This window comes from Amblyomma maculatum, chromosome 7 (genome assembly GCF_055883805.1).
Source record: "Amblyomma maculatum isolate TAMU_Amacu chromosome 7, ASM5588380v1, whole genome shotgun sequence".
In the NCBI taxonomy this organism is placed as follows: Eukaryota; Metazoa; Arthropoda; class Arachnida; order Ixodida; family Ixodidae; genus Amblyomma; species Amblyomma maculatum.
In genome coordinates, this window is record NC_139350.1 from 32,764,296 (window position 1) to 32,782,372 (window position 18,077).

At 43.2% G+C, this 18,077-nt stretch overlaps 1 protein-coding gene and 1 long non-coding RNA gene across 2 annotated transcripts; one reads left to right on the forward strand and one right to left on the reverse strand.

Moving 5' to 3' along the window:
* Positions 1-6,717: 6,717 nt before the first annotated feature.
* LOC146182927 (uncharacterized) lies at positions 6,718-12,825 on the forward strand. The gene is made up of 3 exons (XM_084608979.1): positions 6,718-7,380; positions 9,959-10,160; positions 10,536-12,825. Exons 1-3 carry the CDS (start codon positions 7,337-7,339, stop codon positions 10,599-10,601), a joined length of 312 nt encoding a protein of 103 aa, XP_084465105.1. The 5' UTR covers positions 6,718-7,336; the 3' UTR covers positions 10,602-12,825.
* A 107-nt stretch (positions 12,826-12,932) lies between these two features.
* Positions 12,933-17,624, reverse strand: LOC146182928 (uncharacterized). The gene is made up of 3 exons (XR_014708691.1): positions 17,105-17,624; positions 16,806-16,871; positions 12,933-13,070 (listed from the first exon to the last, which is right to left on the reverse strand). It is a non-coding gene; the product is annotated as an uncharacterized LOC146182928 (long non-coding RNA).
* Between the last annotated feature and the right edge of the window lie 453 nt (positions 17,625-18,077).

Sequence of the window (18,077 nt, forward strand, 5' to 3'; positions counted from 1 at the left end):
CACTCCACGATGAACTTGATGTATGGGCTTGCAGGATAGTTATGTAAACAAAGCAAAGGACTGGGGTAGGTAAGTACACTAGTCATAGAAGTATAGTATTTCGTGTTCACAGACAAGTCAAAATTCCATCAAGTCTGCATGCTGTCCTGGCAACTAAGTGACATGCCATTACACTTGGTCACTGTTTTACAATTAACCCCTAGACAGTTTTTCTCTACAAGTGGGTACCCTTAGCTGATGCAAGGCAGTGGGCGCTAAGTATTTCTTTATCCCAACTGACCGCTCCAGCCATGCACTATTACTCTGTTGTGCAGTGACGCGACTTTTCAGTGCTTACTCTTAGCTGTATTGTTTTTAAGTATGATGAAACAGTGAAATAAAACTACAACAGAAGAATAAAACACTCATTCCACACAAAACATCCAATATATACATATTTGTACTTAGAATAGTCATTTCATATCATGCAATGTTTCGAAAACTTTATGGACTCTTCCTCACCAGCAGCACAATTGTGCCATAATTCTTGTTTATTTGTGCTCGGCACTAACTGTACAAATATTTCGCTTGAAATTTGACTGGTAGAGGCTGTCTCAATCGGTAACAATTCTTTTCAGTACATGCCGCAGCTGAGTAGCTTGAGCTGTGTTGCATGTTAACACTCAATCGCCAAATTTCATTTGCTACTTTCTGTGTCTGAAATGACAAAAGTAGTGCACACACATGAAACCTAGGAAGACCAAATGGCATAGGTCAAGAAAAGGAAGTGTATGCTGCACTTGACATGAAGGCACTTATTAATATAGGCAGCACTGAGCACAGAGATGGAGAAACTAGTATTACGTACTGGGGGGCATGCGAATTGTAGTTTTGCCAACCAAACTGATTATGAATAGCATAGTCTTGCTGCTGAATCAAATATGAATACTGCTGAAAACCAAACTGAATACAAATAAACTAGTTGAGCAGCTATTTTAAATGTCTTTGAAAAAGTAAACACATTGAATTTTAGAGATAATTTGAACATTCACTGTTTGAATCATTTGCTATAGCATATGGATACCATAACAAATGATTCCATGCATTTTTAAAGATTTGTTACTGTCATGAACCTCGACACATTTTCTGCGTGCAAATGCATCTCATATGCAACACCACAGCTGTACGTTGCAGCCAGAAATGAGGATTACGTGGCGAAATGTACGCCACTAAGAGATTGCTACCACCGGGGAGAACCGCACGGAAAACAGTGCTTCTGTACATGCTACAAATGATGTGCATGTTTGCTTATGCTTTGCAGTCTATTTTCTCATAGTAAAACAGGCGTGTTGTAAAATGTGTTTAGGCTGTAATTTCGGATGAAAACATTAAATGACCAGCTCCTGCATCTTTGCCGCGAGTGCTATACCGAAGTGCACGCGTGAACACAGGCAGGAGAGATATGAATATATACACTTTACCTTTCCATGTATACGTCCGGGAGTACTTAAAAAATTCGTGCCGTCTTCTCCTGATACTAACATAAACACACCAAGTAGACGGCGAAAGCAAGTGCCGCTGGGGCATGCGTGCACGCGTCTACGCTGTTGCTGGATGATTGCATCGCCGGCGACTTAATCGCTCTACTAATGGTCAGTTTATACTGTTTGTGCTGTATATTCGGGGGCTCAATAAATCTACAGCTAGGGTGCAAATTAATTTGATAGCCGACGATCGAGAGCCACCGTGAAGAGGAAAAGTTTCCCCAAACCAGCGCCGCAGCCGTCATATGCAGCGTTTCGACGTTCGAAGCAATGCGCGCCGGGCGCGCCAATCAGAGCGCTGGAGAAATCCGCCACCCAAAAGATGCCCCAAAGTGACCGTATAGCACCCTATGCGCCACCCGTGCCGAACGCGTCCGCCAGCTGGCGGAGGGCGGACGAGTGCAGCGCCTCTAAAAACGACCGTACGGGGGCCTTAAGGTAGATACCGTGTCACGCAGGCGTCCACTCACGCCCAATTTGTTGACTTTATATTTGAACCATGTTTTGAAGCAACTCGACTTCCTGTGCTCTGAAAGGTATTTGATCATGTTAGCAAAAGTGACATAGAAGCATGTGAGAATTTCGAAGCATACAAAGAACGCTTCCGTTTGACCACATGAAGCAAAACAACTGTACTGCATCGGTATGGAAAAATTCACAAATTATAGCACATGCTAAATCTGACAGAACGCGATCTGATCGATGCGTCTAATCGTTTGGCATTTGCAGGAAAACATTTGGTAAACATGGGCGCTCTTGCATGGAGTAAAAATTGGGCTCTGATTATTATGTTGCAAATAATCACCTGCGAACTTCTTAACCTCATCCGCCAACCTAACTTTCTGCCGCCCCCTGCTACGCTTTCCTACCCTTGGAATCCAGTTTGTTACCCTAAGCGACCATCGGTTATCCTCTCTTCGCACTACATGTCCTGCCCATGCCCATTCTTCTTCTTGATTTCCACTAGAATGTCAGTAATCTGAGTTATTTCTCTGACGCACACTGCACGTTATCTGTCTCTTAATGTTACCCCTACCATTTTTAGTTCCATAGCCCTCTGGGTTGTCCTCAACTTAAGTAGAACCCTCTTGGTTAGCCTCCACGTTTCAGCCCCATAGGTGAGTACAGGTAAGATGCAACGGTTGTATACTTTCCTCTTGAACGATACCGGTAAGCTGCTAGTCATAATCTGTGAGTGCTTGCCAAATGTGCTCCATCCCAATCTTATTCTTGTTATTCCCTTTTCATGTTTCGGATCTGCGGTTACTACCTGTCCTAAGCAGACATATCCGCCTACTACTTCCAGTGTTTCGCTACCTAACGTAAACTGCTGTTCCTTCCCGAGGCTGTTGAACATTACCTTAGTCTTCTGCATATTGATTTTTAAGCCTGCCTTTCTACTTTTCCTGTCTAGGTAATCAATCATTATTTGCAGTTCTTCCCCCGAGTTACTCAGCAAGGCAATGTCATCCGAGTAAGGTACCGAGGATATTATACCAGCAGCTTGGAGCCTGTCCAGCTCCTGTGAGACTTTCGCAAAGAGCAAAAGGAACCTTTCTTGTCTTGGAAAATTTTGGAATCGCTCCACTTCTCAGGTGTATCCGTGCCGGCGGGCCTTTAATGAGTCCGGTACCTTCTGAGAACAGGTGCGCGTGCTGCTGCAATAGTGTCGAAGCAGTTAGCGCGACCGTTTGGGGCGCCACGCTTTCTATTTCAGGTTGCGCCTTCACGTGTAGCACAGCTCGGCCTCTTTCCTTCAGCTTCTGTAATAAATCTCGCTCTCAAAGGCTTGGGCCTTTGCAGTCCAACACCATCAGGTTACACTGCACTGTCACAGCCTGATAAGAAACTTCCATAATGAGGACACCCAGTACCGAGAATGGGCCAAGGTAACAAGATAACATCATCGCTGCATTCTCAAGAGGCGGCCAGCACTGACGATGCTTTTTTGAAAGATTGCTAATTTGGAATCACGCAGACCGGCGAACCAGTATCAATATCTATCTTTACGTTCAAGCCATTCCACGCGAAGTTCTGCTGAATGGGTGGCACAAGCAACAGCGCTGTACGCAAGGACCAAATCTGGGATGCGTTGCTATCGCTGTCTTCGTCGTCCAAGGTTTCAGTCTTTACTGACATTGTTCTGTGAACGCGGTCTTTGGACAGGCACATTTTTGCCAGATCTTGTTGCCCACAGTGAAAGCACCAGCGCTTTTTAAAGTGGCAAGCTGTGGACTTGTGTCCATAGTTTCCACAACATCGGCATTGTTTCTGTGCACCAAGGGTCTGCTTCTTTATATTAGGCTCACTGCGTTGAACGATCCTATTTACTTTCCCTTCTTCGAGGTTCCCAGTCATGCATTGGGCGTCGACTTCCGCACTTTCTGCAGCTAATGCGAGAGCCTCTGCTTCTTGTAAAGTAAGGTCTTTCTTCGCCAGCAGCTGCTTTTCTACGTTCGTCGACCTGACACCGCATACAATACGGTGTCTGATCATTCTGTCCAACATTGATGAGAAATTGCAGTTTTGCGCTATTGGTCTTATGGCAATTATAAATTCCTGCACTGACTCCTCCGCCTTCTGAGGCCGATTGAAGAACTTATAACTCTCCGAGATTTCATGTGGCGTTGGGTCGTAGTAGCTGTGTATTTACTACGTCCTCATAGCTCAGAGAATTTGGTTTTAACCGTGCAACTTTTACGCATAGCACAGCGACGGTCTTTGTGCCTAGAGACCATGCTATGAGCAACGCCCTTTTCTGTTTATCGTCACTGATGCTGTTGGCCTCAAATTAAGCTTCCACTTTGGTGAGGTAATGTTGCCACTTAACTTTCTGATCGGCTTGTGGCTCACTGCTGGGGCCGGGCGTGTATCCTTTCCGCTGTCATGTGCTGGGTCTTCCTTCAGGTCCGTATACTCGTCGCCACTGTTGTACTGTTGTTGTACACTGATGGGCTCTTGAAATCTTGCAAGTTCTCTACTGGCATTGCTGTCGAAACAAACGGGACAGCGCGATTATTGGGTGCTTTCTCTTCGGTATATAATGCCGCGAAATCTTCAAAACTGTATTTGTTGTTTTTTAGCAGCCGCCTGCATGCGGCCTTATCACTCTGATTTTATCACGCGTATCAATTCTGTATTCTTTGTTCGTTAATGCTCGATGTCGCGAGACGCACCATTATCAGTTCCTTTGTCGCGCAAGATGCGCCGAGATCTTTCTCGAAGATTCCGGCCATGCGCGCATGTTTCTACAATGTGCCAGGTTGTGCTAGTGAGAGTTTGCGACGTTATCTGGATGGTTCTGAGCCGGCTTTAAATTGAGCGTTGATGTGTGCGACAGGCATTTCTCAGTTCGACGATCGACGAGCGCGTCTGTTGCTATCGCCGCCGCCGAGTTGCAATTATCTTTTGCGGGCACAAGTCAGCCCAATAAAGAATTAATTTCAGTATTTCACGCTTGTGTCTTCTTTTGGTGTGTACGGCCTTGTCACCACTGCGTGACAATAATGCCCTTTGCGTTCGAAATATGCGCCAGCAAGAAAATAAAGAGCCTTGCTACACGAAATATCATGAGAGTACTGGAATATATTTCCTTTTCTAAATGCAGATCAGATATTGTTCACTTTGAAGTAAGTTATTTCTTATGTGCAGAGCTTGTGCCCTTTTATACTCGAGGAAGTCTATCAGCCACACAAACAAATGACGAACTTCCAAGTAATCGTTTCAACAGGCTTTGTTTCCCCCGGTGCAAAGCATGCAGGTCAGCATGAAGAGGACGGATTAAAAAAAAAAAAAAAAAAAAAAAAAAAACGTTGAAGAGAGGACGCGATAGCACCCTTAACATTCATTCCGCCAATTTTAGGCATCTAGAGGCTGGCGCGTAGTTGGCAAAGCGCACTTCTATTTGATTTTGATATTTTACGATTAAGACGCAACGTCTTCTCGGTGCACACCCTACATTTACAGTGAACGGCATAGAATTGGAGGCACACATGTCGGTGGCTTGAATCCTTGCCACAAATTGGACTGAAATTGGAAAAGAAGGTAGAGGTTACATAAGAAGCGAAAAATGTTATGACAGCACGATGAATGGCTACGTCAAAATTTAATACGCCTAATAAAGAGAAATGAAACCGAAGAGCAGAAACGTTACAAGAACGCTGGTTCTAGCGACCCAGTCGACAGCGCTGTCACACTTCTTTTATGGCAATAAGTTTCTCAGCACACAAACGCGCGCGTTCTCTGAGGTAATGCTTGCCTTCGAAGCCAGAACTGCCATAATGTAGTCATAACCACGCTGCAGCCGTGTAGAGAGCAGCGGGAGCACGTACCAGCTACGTGTATGCCGGCCGCTCCATATGCTTCCGCGCCGCGTGTAGCAGACGACACGTCCGGCAAGGAGCAGTCCATGGCCAGTCTCAAGTGAGAGCGTGCTTCGGATTAAAATGGACAAAATTGCCGTTCCCCGAAAGCTTCAGCAACAGAAGTGCCGGCCGGCCGCAGTTCCTGTAGAATTCCATAAATTTCGCGAATTCCCTGGTTGTTGAGCCGCTGACGTTCCGTGTGGCCAAATCGAGTACGGCCTTCGATTCCGGCGTGTACAGGTCACAACTCTATGCGAAGCCGCTTCCGCAGATTTTGGTATTCTTCCATTGAATGTACTGCAGATAAGTGAAACAACACCATCGTTACACCTCCTAGAGCAATGCATTAAAACGTGTATGGCACACGCACCGCAGCGAAGAACTCACAGCTGTGCCCGGCCGCTCTACTGACAGTTTGCATCCCAGGCATTTTCCTTTCCTCTGAACGTCTCTGTAGTCAATCCGCTTGGTATCATAGACGCAGGGCTGCCCTCGAATGCCTTCTAGCAGCTTTTCCGCAACAGTGTCTGAAATGCGCGCGCGGCCGCCATCTTCACTGCACGTGAGGAATGCTGGGATGCGTGGCCGACGCGGATGACGCGGTCGGCGAGAAATAGAGACGTATTACGTCTCCCGGAGACGTACAGACGTAGACGTATCGGACGCCTACTGCGCATGCGTGAAAATTGATGTAGACGTATTCGGCTCACACCGGGCAAAACACGTTTTAGCTGTACTATGGTGGCTGTACGTATCGCCCATACGTAAGACGTATCGCTAGACGTACATGCAGATGATGATGATGGCTATCCAATAAAAAAAGATAGAAGCTATTTCTAATAAATGCTTCAAATAATGTCACAAAAATGTCACATGCAGATCCCCCGAAGTCATCATGTTGATGTGTTAGCTGTGTTTCGAATAATTATTAATTTGAGCTCACTTTTAACCACTTTGCCACCTGCAGCAAGCCTGAACAATCCAAGCCTAGTTGCATTAAATCCGTTTGTTTTGGTGCTCGCATGGAGGAAGGAAACAACTGCTCGTGTTTGCTGGTGTTCGGTCGTGTGCTAGAATTTGCTCGTGCTATCGGTGCAACCTGCCCACGTTACGTTACATCATGCCGACAGCATCCTTCACCCTTCACGACAGGCAGCTTTTTTGAGCACCCTATCATGGGATGAATTTGAAGACATGCATTGATTTCAACGGGAGCGCGATATTCCAAAGCCTCGAAGGAACTTACGTGAGCGTGGTACCCTTCAACATCGGCGCCAACAACAACATAGTGTTCAACAGGATTTTTAGATTCTAGAAAGAGGATTTCGGAGAGCTGCAGTTAGCCCTCCTAATTCCAAATGAGGTCATCAGTGCGCAGCGTGTCAGGGTCTCCGGCTCCGAGGCACCTTGGCACAGCTCGATTTTTACTTCGGTCATCTACTCTACGATATGACAAGTGGCTTGATCTGCAAGCTCTTCAGCGATTCTCCGAGGTAAGTAGCGCATGGTGTGGTGGCTGTGGTGGCTTGACGGTTACAAGCCAAATTATTGATAGCAGTGCTTTCTGTGTCAAATAAATATGCCCGCCGAAACATGTAAAGCAAAGCTGACTGGCTGTGGCGTTTCAGTAGTCATCTTTGAATGCGAATTAGCGCTAATCCTGAGGTTCAGAGCTTATCAAAACAGTCTAACACTTGTGCGACCGCTTATAGCGCTTTCAAATTAAAAAAAAAAAAAAAAGGGCCGGAGCGGATTTAAAGCGATAAATTCCTTGTGAGAAGCGGGGCGGGATGTCGTATCATCCCGCGTGCACACTGCTACGCACTCTCGCGCTACTCATTGCACATCATCCCCATCAGCTTCCATGTGTGCATAAACGCTACCGAGCCTTCTACTCGATATAACTACGTCAAAACCCTACCATTTTGTAGTCGAAAGGCACCAGCGCTCATGCTCCTAGGGATGATGGCATAGGACCAATGCTCTCTGGCGCGTAACGACGTTGTGTCGTTTCTAGCAGGCGAGCAGTTTTGGCTACTGTAAAACATAATATACATTAACGATTGCAGTTGACTCGTGCCCAGTCACCGAACGTCTGCTGTAATCATTGATCTTTTTTTTTTTTTTTTTACGTCAATTAACTTAGGCACACTTGTGCACAGGCATATATATATATATATATATATATATATATATATATATATATATATATATATATATATATATATCCCTGCTCTCCAACTCGGTTGTAGAGCTTTGGGAAGGTGCTCTCTTGTCGACATCGAATTTAGTGAAACTGTTTAACGTCCCGAATGCAACCAGTGCTATGCTGCTTTTCGATTTTATCACTAGCACAGCATAAGGTCATCAACATAAACACTAGCACACTTACAAGTCAATATTTTTTTTTATTAAATTAGGGAAGCCCACGGAAACACAAACTGAGAAATACGCAAAAGGTTGTTATCAGCACAAGTTATTTTTTAATTTGCTTCATGTATTAGAAATACTCAACACAGAAATTTCATAAAATTTTATGCAATAATTTAAACAATGTAAGCAATTTTGGATTTGGCCCTTATCGATATGAAAATCTATATTTGACCCTACTTCGACTGAAGGAAATTTTTTTCAGAGTCGTTTCTAGTCTTTTTGTGAAAATAATACCTGTAAATGATCATACTGTGAACACAGCTGATGAAGAGTTGTAATATTCATTGTCACACAATCAGCAGCACTGATTTGCTCTAAAGGGAGCAAATAAATGCTTAGTGGGCTTCTGCTTCAAGCAAAGATGTGAGGCTATTTTCTATTGGTAGAAATTAGTTGGAATGTGTTTAATGAAGAGCTATTTTAATTCAGTGCACCATTGTATTGCCGGGGAATGGTAGATGCACATAGGATGCAAAGCGACAAGACAGCGGCAAATATTGTCGTTTCTTGCCAGTTTCGGCTATTTGCTTATGTTGCTAAATGCAGAAAGCCGCTGCCAACAGGCTAAACTGAATGTAGTCTTTTATAAGTTATTTTGCTAGCTTTATGCACAAACTGCTTCGTCTGCTGCAGGCCTATGTTCCCAGTGTTCTTATCTTCTGGCTTCAGATTTTCCTGTGATCTCTTCGTATCCTAGACAGTGATAAGGAAGTAGCTATGGAGAAGCAATAATTGAATTTACATTCGCAGTAGTCCACCCTATCATGCTAAAGCTGAGAAAGAAAGCTGTCAAGAATAAAATAGATTTGGCTCATTTCCATCTGCACATCAGCAGAATCTGGCTCATTTTTGATTTGGCACATGATTTCTGTGAAATTCCTGGTCTTTATTTACATCCTTACTGTCTCAAACTGTTTTTGCAAAAGTGAGATGTATATATGATCTTTCAATTACAAAAAAAAAAAAAAAAAAAAAAAAAAAGAAAATAACCTAGTGTAGGTTTCTGAATTTCGCTTGCTTTGAAAAAAAAAAAAAAAAAATCAAGTGTCGATGATAGTGTTGAAAAAATCCGGGAGCACTGCGGAATCTACACTGCAGAAATGTGAAAATCTAAGCGTTGCTGGTGCACACGGTGCATCACGTTTGCTCTCATCATTATGAATTAAATGCACCGTCATTATCATTGCTAATGTCATCACTGCTAATTCCAACTTCATTGTCATCGCTACTATCATCCTTACAGTAGACAAGGAGAATTTTGATGTGTGTTTCAAGATCCCGAACGTTGCACAGTTGGCTAAAGCGCTCGGATGGGGATGCGAGGAATAGAGGTTCGGCTCCCAGCGGAAACAGGATTTTAATTTTTTCTGATGGCATCATCATGACGTCATTTGATTGACAGCTATAGTGTGACCAGACAAACGAATGCCGACAGTATGAGCCATTAAAGATTTTCACCTTAAAATTGACGGGCCTGTACGAGGTAACGCTAGTGAACTCTTTCAAAAGCAATGCAATAAGTATTATGCTACGGCACAGTAAAGAAGGTGCACACTGAAAGATTATTTTCTCATGACCACTTTATAGGGACTCTATAAGCGATCGTTGCTTGCAGCCGCTCCAATTTTTCCTCCTCAGGTGGTGCATGCAAAGGAAGGCCCCCATGCTCAACTGCTGGGGTTTCATCATGGCACAGCAAGGCAAATTTGTCGACCGTCTGTGGCTCAGAAGGAGGACTTCTCTGGGCACAAGTGGAGCCTGTGCAGAAATATCAGGCACTAATGTGTACCAATGCCATAGTCTGCCAGTGGGCCATTTAAAGGCAGACGTCACGATGCAGGTAAGCCTGTTCAGTCATGTCTTCATTGCAGTAACTAGCTGTAATATGTTTTTCATATTCAGGGGAGTGCATTTCCAAATTAAAGCCTAACATCTCTGCTGCGAAAATTCCACAAGTACTTTTATATTTTTTGAGTTGGTTTTTGGGAAAGGGTACTCAATGACCCACCTCATGAAAAACAGCATTTCATCTGTAAAGAAACGTGGCACTTAAGTATGTGATGCAAGATTGTGTTAGCATGTGGCATTTTATAAATTTGTAGGAAAAAAATTGTATCTAAAAACTTGCAACTGTAATTACATCTCATTATACAAAAAGAAGAGGCACCTGTGTAGACCCGCATTGGTTATATTTTTAATTCTTGCTATCTTTTAGGAATCCTCAAGGAGACGGTGCACATTGAGAACCTGCAGAAGATCACCATGGGTCATAAATATGTGATCTATAGTGATGCAGCCTACCCCCGATGGCCTCTACTCTACAAGCTGTTTGGAGGTGCCGTACTGCAACCTCATCATGTTGCCTTCAACAAGGCAATTAGCAGTGTTAGGAAAGCTGTAGAGGGGGGTTTGGCAGCGTAGCATGGGATTTTGCTTTTATTGACTATTTCAAGAACCAAACTTTGAGATGGTAACAGGTAGGGCGCATGTATAAAGTTGCGCAATGAACTACCGAACATCTTTGTACAGCTGTCATGTGTCTATCTACTTTGTCTTGTGTCTGCCTCAGTTGGTCAATACCTTGTGCCTTTTCAGAAGTGTCGGCCTATGTCCTGCGGTCAAAAAATTTGGAACATTTTTTTTTTTTTAGGCTGCCTTTCTCATATATGGACAAGCATGGCAAGCAGTGACCTTCATAGTTGAGGCATTTGTCAACAGTTGCAAAATTCATCTCTGTATTCCTTACAGCATAATTGCAGCATGCAGTGGTGCATATCTTGTAAATAGGGTAAGTGCACTAGGAAACTTGGACATCAGAAACAAGTGGACAGGAGGCTTGCAGACTCACAACTGGATTTTACTAAGTAACGATGACATATATAAAGTGCACAAAACCGCATGCTCAACGCTATACTTTTGCTTGCTGTATATATGTCCTCTTTCGGTTAGTAAAATACAGTTGTGAGCCTGTGTACGTCCATGTCCACTTCTGGAACAGTTACTCCATTTCCAAGATGAGCATCACTGCATGCAACAATGCTACCCAAAGATTTATGCTGTTCATTTGTTGACGCTGTTATGCCGAGATGCAGCTTTATGAATTTTTTTTTTATGCGAGATGCAGCAATATTTATCTCGATTGATTGCAGCAGTGCATGACTACTTTCTCGTTGTTCTCGTCTCACAGTGTTCAACATGACATGGTGTGTGCGTGGTGGCATTTAGGGTGGCGTGTGATAGTGTTCGTGTTCAAATGCAGGGGTTTTTGCCCGAGTGTTGTGTGCAGCGATATGACAGTTTCGGTTTACCATCTCGCTACTTGGCGAACTGAAAGGACGCGATGACTTTGGTTCGGCATTGTCTCCCATGCTCCTTTGACTGCGTGACCGTCTACTGGTGGACACCTGACAGCTGTGCTCCGGACCAACGGCTTCACTTGTTCCCAACGCTGACTTCGAACTGTTAGTGGCACGAGATGCTTGTGACCGCAAATATGCACTAGACCACCAGTCTGAACGCTGTACATGAGTTGTGCCGCGTGGGCCGTCTCTAGTGTTTCACCCGAACGGTTGTGTATGCATTTGTGTATTGTCTAGATTAAGGAAAGGTGGCATCTGAGTTATAAAAGTGTCTGTATGTGTGAAGTGCCATCTGCTTTGGCGAACGAGGCGGCGAACCACCACAGCTTGTCTTCGTCAGGCCGTCTGACGGCTTCAGTGAGAACCTGTGCTACCAGATGCAAAAAGTGATGATGCCATTTTATGGTTTTTCACTTCATGCCGCTAATTCAGAGCTCATATAATTATTGATCACATGTACTGCTAGAGTCATTATTCAGTTTTCTGTACACTACTGAATTAATTGTACTCTCATTGAGCTGTCATGTTGTCATCATGCCCGAGACGCTTTGCATTGTAGCCCCATCCAGTAGTGCAGCCAGAGCTCGAGTTTTACCAACGCATGCCGCAGATGCACTCTCCCTCTGTTTCCGCACTCTTTTTTTTTTTTTTTCATAAACTAATGTCGCCTTTGAATCTCCTAGATTTTAACCCTGCAAAACTGTGTCTAGTCAGGCCAAAGCTATCACGCATATCTTTTTTTTTTTTTTTTTGCAGCTGTGGGTTTTGTGGACCCTGAAAATCACTTCGTGGGCCCTTATTTGAGAAACACTGACCTATGATATGTTTTTAGCAATTACCACTATGTGACGGGACATTTTGAATTTCTTTTGGTGAAGTGGTGACCACAGGCCACTAACAGTGTTTTCAACGTTGTAGCTGAGGCTCACTTGAGAGAGGTTGCGCACATATTTTTTTTTTTTGAGTCATTGCATATGTTTACAATTCTCACAATGCAAATATTTCTTAAAATATGCAATTTAAAATTAGTGTAATGCCCTTTGCAGATAATTTTGGACCTGTATTTGCGAAACTGTAGCCTTAGCTGCTTATGCACCATAAAATGCAAGAACAGAAACACACCGACAGCATTTGTGTTGCAAAAATGTATTTGGGATTTATTTGGCAAAGTGAACATGGTTGAGAGAGTTTTGGAGAAAATAAACTGGTGCTATCTGCAATGTGATATAGTGCCAACATAAATAACTTTCATTCTTTCATCAGCGCAATCAGCATCTTGTCAACTGATTGCCAAGATTTCACCAGCTGATCTCCACATGTCCATCTTCACACGGGGCAGTGTTCGTCACCATGTGCTGCATAAAACATCCGTGTTGTATTCTTCTACCTTCCTGGAATGAAAAGGTGCAGTGTTCACAGAAATTACTGTAAAATTAAAGCTGTTATGAGAAAGCTGGGGGTTGTTTAATATTGCTCTCCAGCTGGTATTGCAGTGAATAACTACGCACATGATTATTCATGAAATGTCTGGGCATATGGCATACCCCTATATCATGGCACAGAAGTGCAGCAGTCTCCTCTTGTGAATGCACCTATCGGGGGTGGAATTGCCACTCCATTTGCTCCATTCTGCTCCCAAACTGCTTTTCCTGCTCTATCCTGCTCCAAAATGCAATATTGCTCCAAAACTGCTCCAAATTGGCTGTTTTAATGTTCTACCATCAAATTTAGTGCAACACGCAAACAATGTCTTTGCACCAGTGGCAAAGATATAACGCATCTAGCACTGGGCTTAATACAAACGAAATTTTTGTAAGGGAAGGAAGCATGTGGCATAATAAATATTTGTTTGCAAGTAAATTTAATATGAGTCACTGGCGATTGGAGATAACTGCAAAAAAAATGCACTGTGCATGTGACGTAGCACCTCCTCTCAGCCTTTTGAATCGCCGGTGGAGGGAGAAGCAAGAGCAAAAAGCGAAGCGGATAGGCGCAAACTACCGTGAGTCGTTCGGAAGGAAACTTGTCCGACTGGAAAAACCACATGAGTTATTCTAATGGTTGTGGTCTAAGAACAAGCAGGCACCTATCGAGCCTCTTTTTCAGTAACAAGCTTGTCGGGCCTACGGCAGACAAAATCATACTTGAATCGTTATGGGTTGGTACTCCAAAGATGTCACTCACTAGGAAGCGTTTCAAGAGTGTTGGAAAGCCATACAGGGCCTATTGCCAAGATTTAAAAAATGAGCCCCAGCATTGCTCAAGCAAAGAATGATAAAACTATTGGAAGGAGGTAGTGAAGTAAAAATGCTGAAGGATGAAAAGGCTACCCTTCAGTGCCATCTACATTTCCTGAAGGCACTACTGACCACTGCTCAGGAATTTATCAGCACAGGCATAGGATCAAAAAAGGATATGCACAAGATAGAGAGCAGAAATGTCATGTCCATTAATCTGAGCTCCAAATTAGTGGCATTGCTTCAGTGCATTGAAGTGGTAAACTTGACATTTGAATCTGTCAAGTCAGAATAGGCAAATGCGTTAGGTCACAAGGTCACACTAGGTGTTCAGTTATAAAGCACACCAGCAAGCATTTTGTTTGCTGGCTAGTCTGTTTCAAGTTGGTGGCCGTTGTCTTGTCAGAAATGAGTGCGAAGTTGGAGAGGCATTGAACTTGCATAAAAAGGAAGAGCTCATCTTTTTCTGTCAGAAAGAGAAAAATAATTACTACAATTATCAGAGGCATTTGACCTTAGGAACCTGCTCCAAAACTCTTGTCTCATTGCTCCAAAGCTGCTCCAAAACTCTTGTCTCGCTGCTCCCAAAGCTGCTCCAAAATGCTTGAGCCTGCTTCCACCCCTGACCTATGTATCAGACCCATTGATGACTGTCTTTAGTGGTAATGGCACATACCCACGGCGGGGAATAGGCCATGGTATATAGCAAGTACAAAAGGTTCATGGACAAGCAATTGGGTATTTTGATAATTACAAATCTTAAACTAGAATTTCATGAAAAAAAAGAAAGGAAAAGAAAAGGCAGTGAATTCTCATTGTAGCAATCTACCTGGTGTGATTATATAGTTGTGAACAGAATTGCACACAGGTTGTAGGGTATATCCCTTGGCACTTGCCCCGAAGGAGAGGAGAATAAACACAAATAGCATGCCTGAGTAATCACCATTTGAACGATCTAACAGTCACTAACAGTGTTTCACAAGGAAGCCTGCTTTGGCCACTGTTGTTGAAAGTGTTCATCAAAGACATTGCCCACATCGACATATCCATTAAATTTGTCGTACATATATAGGGTGGATCTGGTACATATGATATGGGCGTGTCCAGAAATCTAAAATATAAATCGAGAGACAAAAAATAATTTTGGGAAACTACTGTCGAGCTCACGCCCTGAAACTCTGCTAGGTCTAATCCGACTAGCTGACGTCGCCCATGTCCAAGGACTCCAGGCCGTCATCTTTGCGGATAAGTTGACACCTATCTTGCACCTGTTGGATATTTATTAGTTTTGCCACCACCACATGCAGATGACTGTTCTATTATGACGGGCACTGATGCAGACACGTTGACAAAGCAAAGCAAAGCCTTCCTGTTAACATTATTGTTGTGGTTTCAATCAAACAAACTTAATATAAATTGTTCAAAGACAACGCTGATTATTTTCCCAGAAAAAAAAATTTTTTTTAATCGTGCTGTCAGCAATGAGAGCCGGAACATTACAATTGTAGGCTCGCAGAGAATGCTAAGTGTCACGTTCAACAGCAATCTATACTGGGACTTGCCTGTTGCTGGCATATGCAAAAGATTTTCCATGGTATTTGATGTTATTTTATGTCAGTGAACGCTCCTTCTGATGCACATTGAGAACAAATTGAATCATTTTTTCACATCAACCAATGCATTAAGACCACAGTGGAGGGTGGAGTAAACAATAAATAATATAATTTTGCCATCCTTTTCTTGAGGATAAATAAAATTCACCAAATGGGTAATTGCGGTAGAAATGTCTCTATAAAATATTACTTCTGAGCTTTTGCGTTGATTATGCACATGCACAGCAGCATGCTGCAATGACCTAAGAGCTGGAAATGCATCACGCGTCCAGGCAAACATCACACAAAAGTGTGAAGCCGCAAAAAGAAAAAGCATGTGGGAACTTCCCACGCTTTGCCCGATGATGAATACATTCTGGAGAGGGGTGCCTGAGGCCACACCGCACAGAAAGATACGGTGGCTGTTTGGGAGAAGGGACATGGCCATAAAACCATTACACTGATCCATTAGGAGTTGAGTTCTACAGATGCTGTTTTGATCCACTGTATGTGACATCAGACATGCCCTGTGTTTTTCTGGCAGACAGACTCCTTGTTAGACTATTGCAACGCTATCGAAGTGAAAAAGGAAGTTTCTATGTCTCCTCGCCTGTTCCCAAGGTATGACTGCAGGAACATTGCTTACCAATACTGTTTGATTGACTGGCTGATTGACCCGAAGAGATGTGCCGTGTTTTATTGGCCAAAGTTCTGTGAGAGGGCTGGATTGATTGTTTAAAGGTTTCTTGTGGAGTAAAAAAAAAACAATACTGGCCCTGGGCAAGAGGCTCAATAGTCTATCATTGCTATGAACTTGCTTTTGACCTTTTGCTGTTAAGACCTTTGAAGTATGTACATAAGTCTGCAGAAGTGCAATCAAATTTCATTGTTTTTGTTCTCTCATCTTCGAAACGTCATTCTTCTCTCAAACCGAAGACTCAGTCATGCCACCAAATGGAGTGTAGGTTCAAAACAGTCTGAGACAAGCATAACAATACACAAAGCATTGCGATGGTCTCGTGAGTGTGCACCATGAACATGAAAATTTGTGAATAATTTGTTTTCCTACTCATTTATTTCATTTATCGCTGCTTTCATAGGCCATTACATTTTGTATAATGCACTGTTGCTGCTGCTGGTCCATGCATAGTTTTGGCATGAATGCAAAAGCTAACAATTCTAGTGCAGTTGTACTAAGCAGTCTTGAGTTTTAAACTATAGTAAGTTGTTAAGGCACTGAGATAAATAAAACTTTTTACAAATTGGTGCTGCTCAAAATAAGTAAATATGTCCTCACCCCTCAAGGGCACTGACTGCAGGCTTGGTGTTGACGGCAGCGGCTCCACACTGTGCAGACTTGTGGCTGTGCCATGGAAGCAAGCAAACAAATGAAAGAAATAATTATTTCTGCAGCCATGAGATCTTGGGCTGTTTTCCGGTGCATAACAACATGCACGAGCTTACTTTAGCACTCTGGCTACACTTTGTACACTGCAGTAAGAGAATCAAGACTGAACATTGCAGTGCTTTGTAAATAGCTGTAACGTGTTCAACAAGAACATTGAAGAAAGTAATATAAGAAGTGTTGTCGCTTACTATTCCGGGAGTTGTCATGATTTCTTTCATCATCATGAGTCTCTCTGGGCACCATGTCATTCAGGCACTTGCAGGCTCATTTTCATCTGAAAGGGAATAACCATATGAGACACAGATGATTGGTAATTAACTTGCCAACATAATACAGGATCTAATTGTGCAGCTGAAAGTTGCGCCAGGACACTAGAAAAGTGCCACGATGCAGACACTTGCCTTCATTCAATGCAATGGTCCTTAACAAGGATCCTTTTTTAATTTTCAGGTGTTTTTATAACACAATGAGCAAACCAGTTCAGCCTCTGCGACTTGTAAATGCTAATAAGACTTCCAGTGCCTGAATGTTTTGTCCAACAGCATAAAATACTTCATTTCACGTGCTGACACAGGGACACAAGTTCATAAGCTTGGAGCAAAAAAAAAATTAAATGACCTCTTGCACTATTTGGCTTTGGCACTGCATTCAGCATGTGCTGTTAGCTAATGGTGCCAGACAATTAATTGTCTGAGAAGATAAAGTAAATCATCTTGCAAACAATTTTCATTTATTGTGGCTCCTGGTGGCTGTGCACATTTACATGCACATGTAAACAAAAGCAGCTACACGACGTGTATTATATTATGCAACTCGAGCCATGCTTAGCAAAAATGCTGAAATATCATGTATCTAATTCGCACAACGTAAGTGGCTTTTGACTTTGCGCTGCTATTCCCCAGCAATCGACTAGGCGGTGTTCAGACGGGCGGGCCGTATGTATCGTGGGAAAGCATCATCCACCACCACTCCTACTCGGAGCGCACGCGATCGGCAGGCGCCGAGTCACTGCCATTCCGAGCTACTCGAAAGTGCCGTTTTCGTCACATATGATAACTAATTGTTCCGCTCGGACAGTCCGCTGTCCAGTCCGATCGTCTGAACAGAGAAGGTAGTGGGTAGTGACTTACCAGAATCATTTCTTTTTTTTTTTTTTCTGAC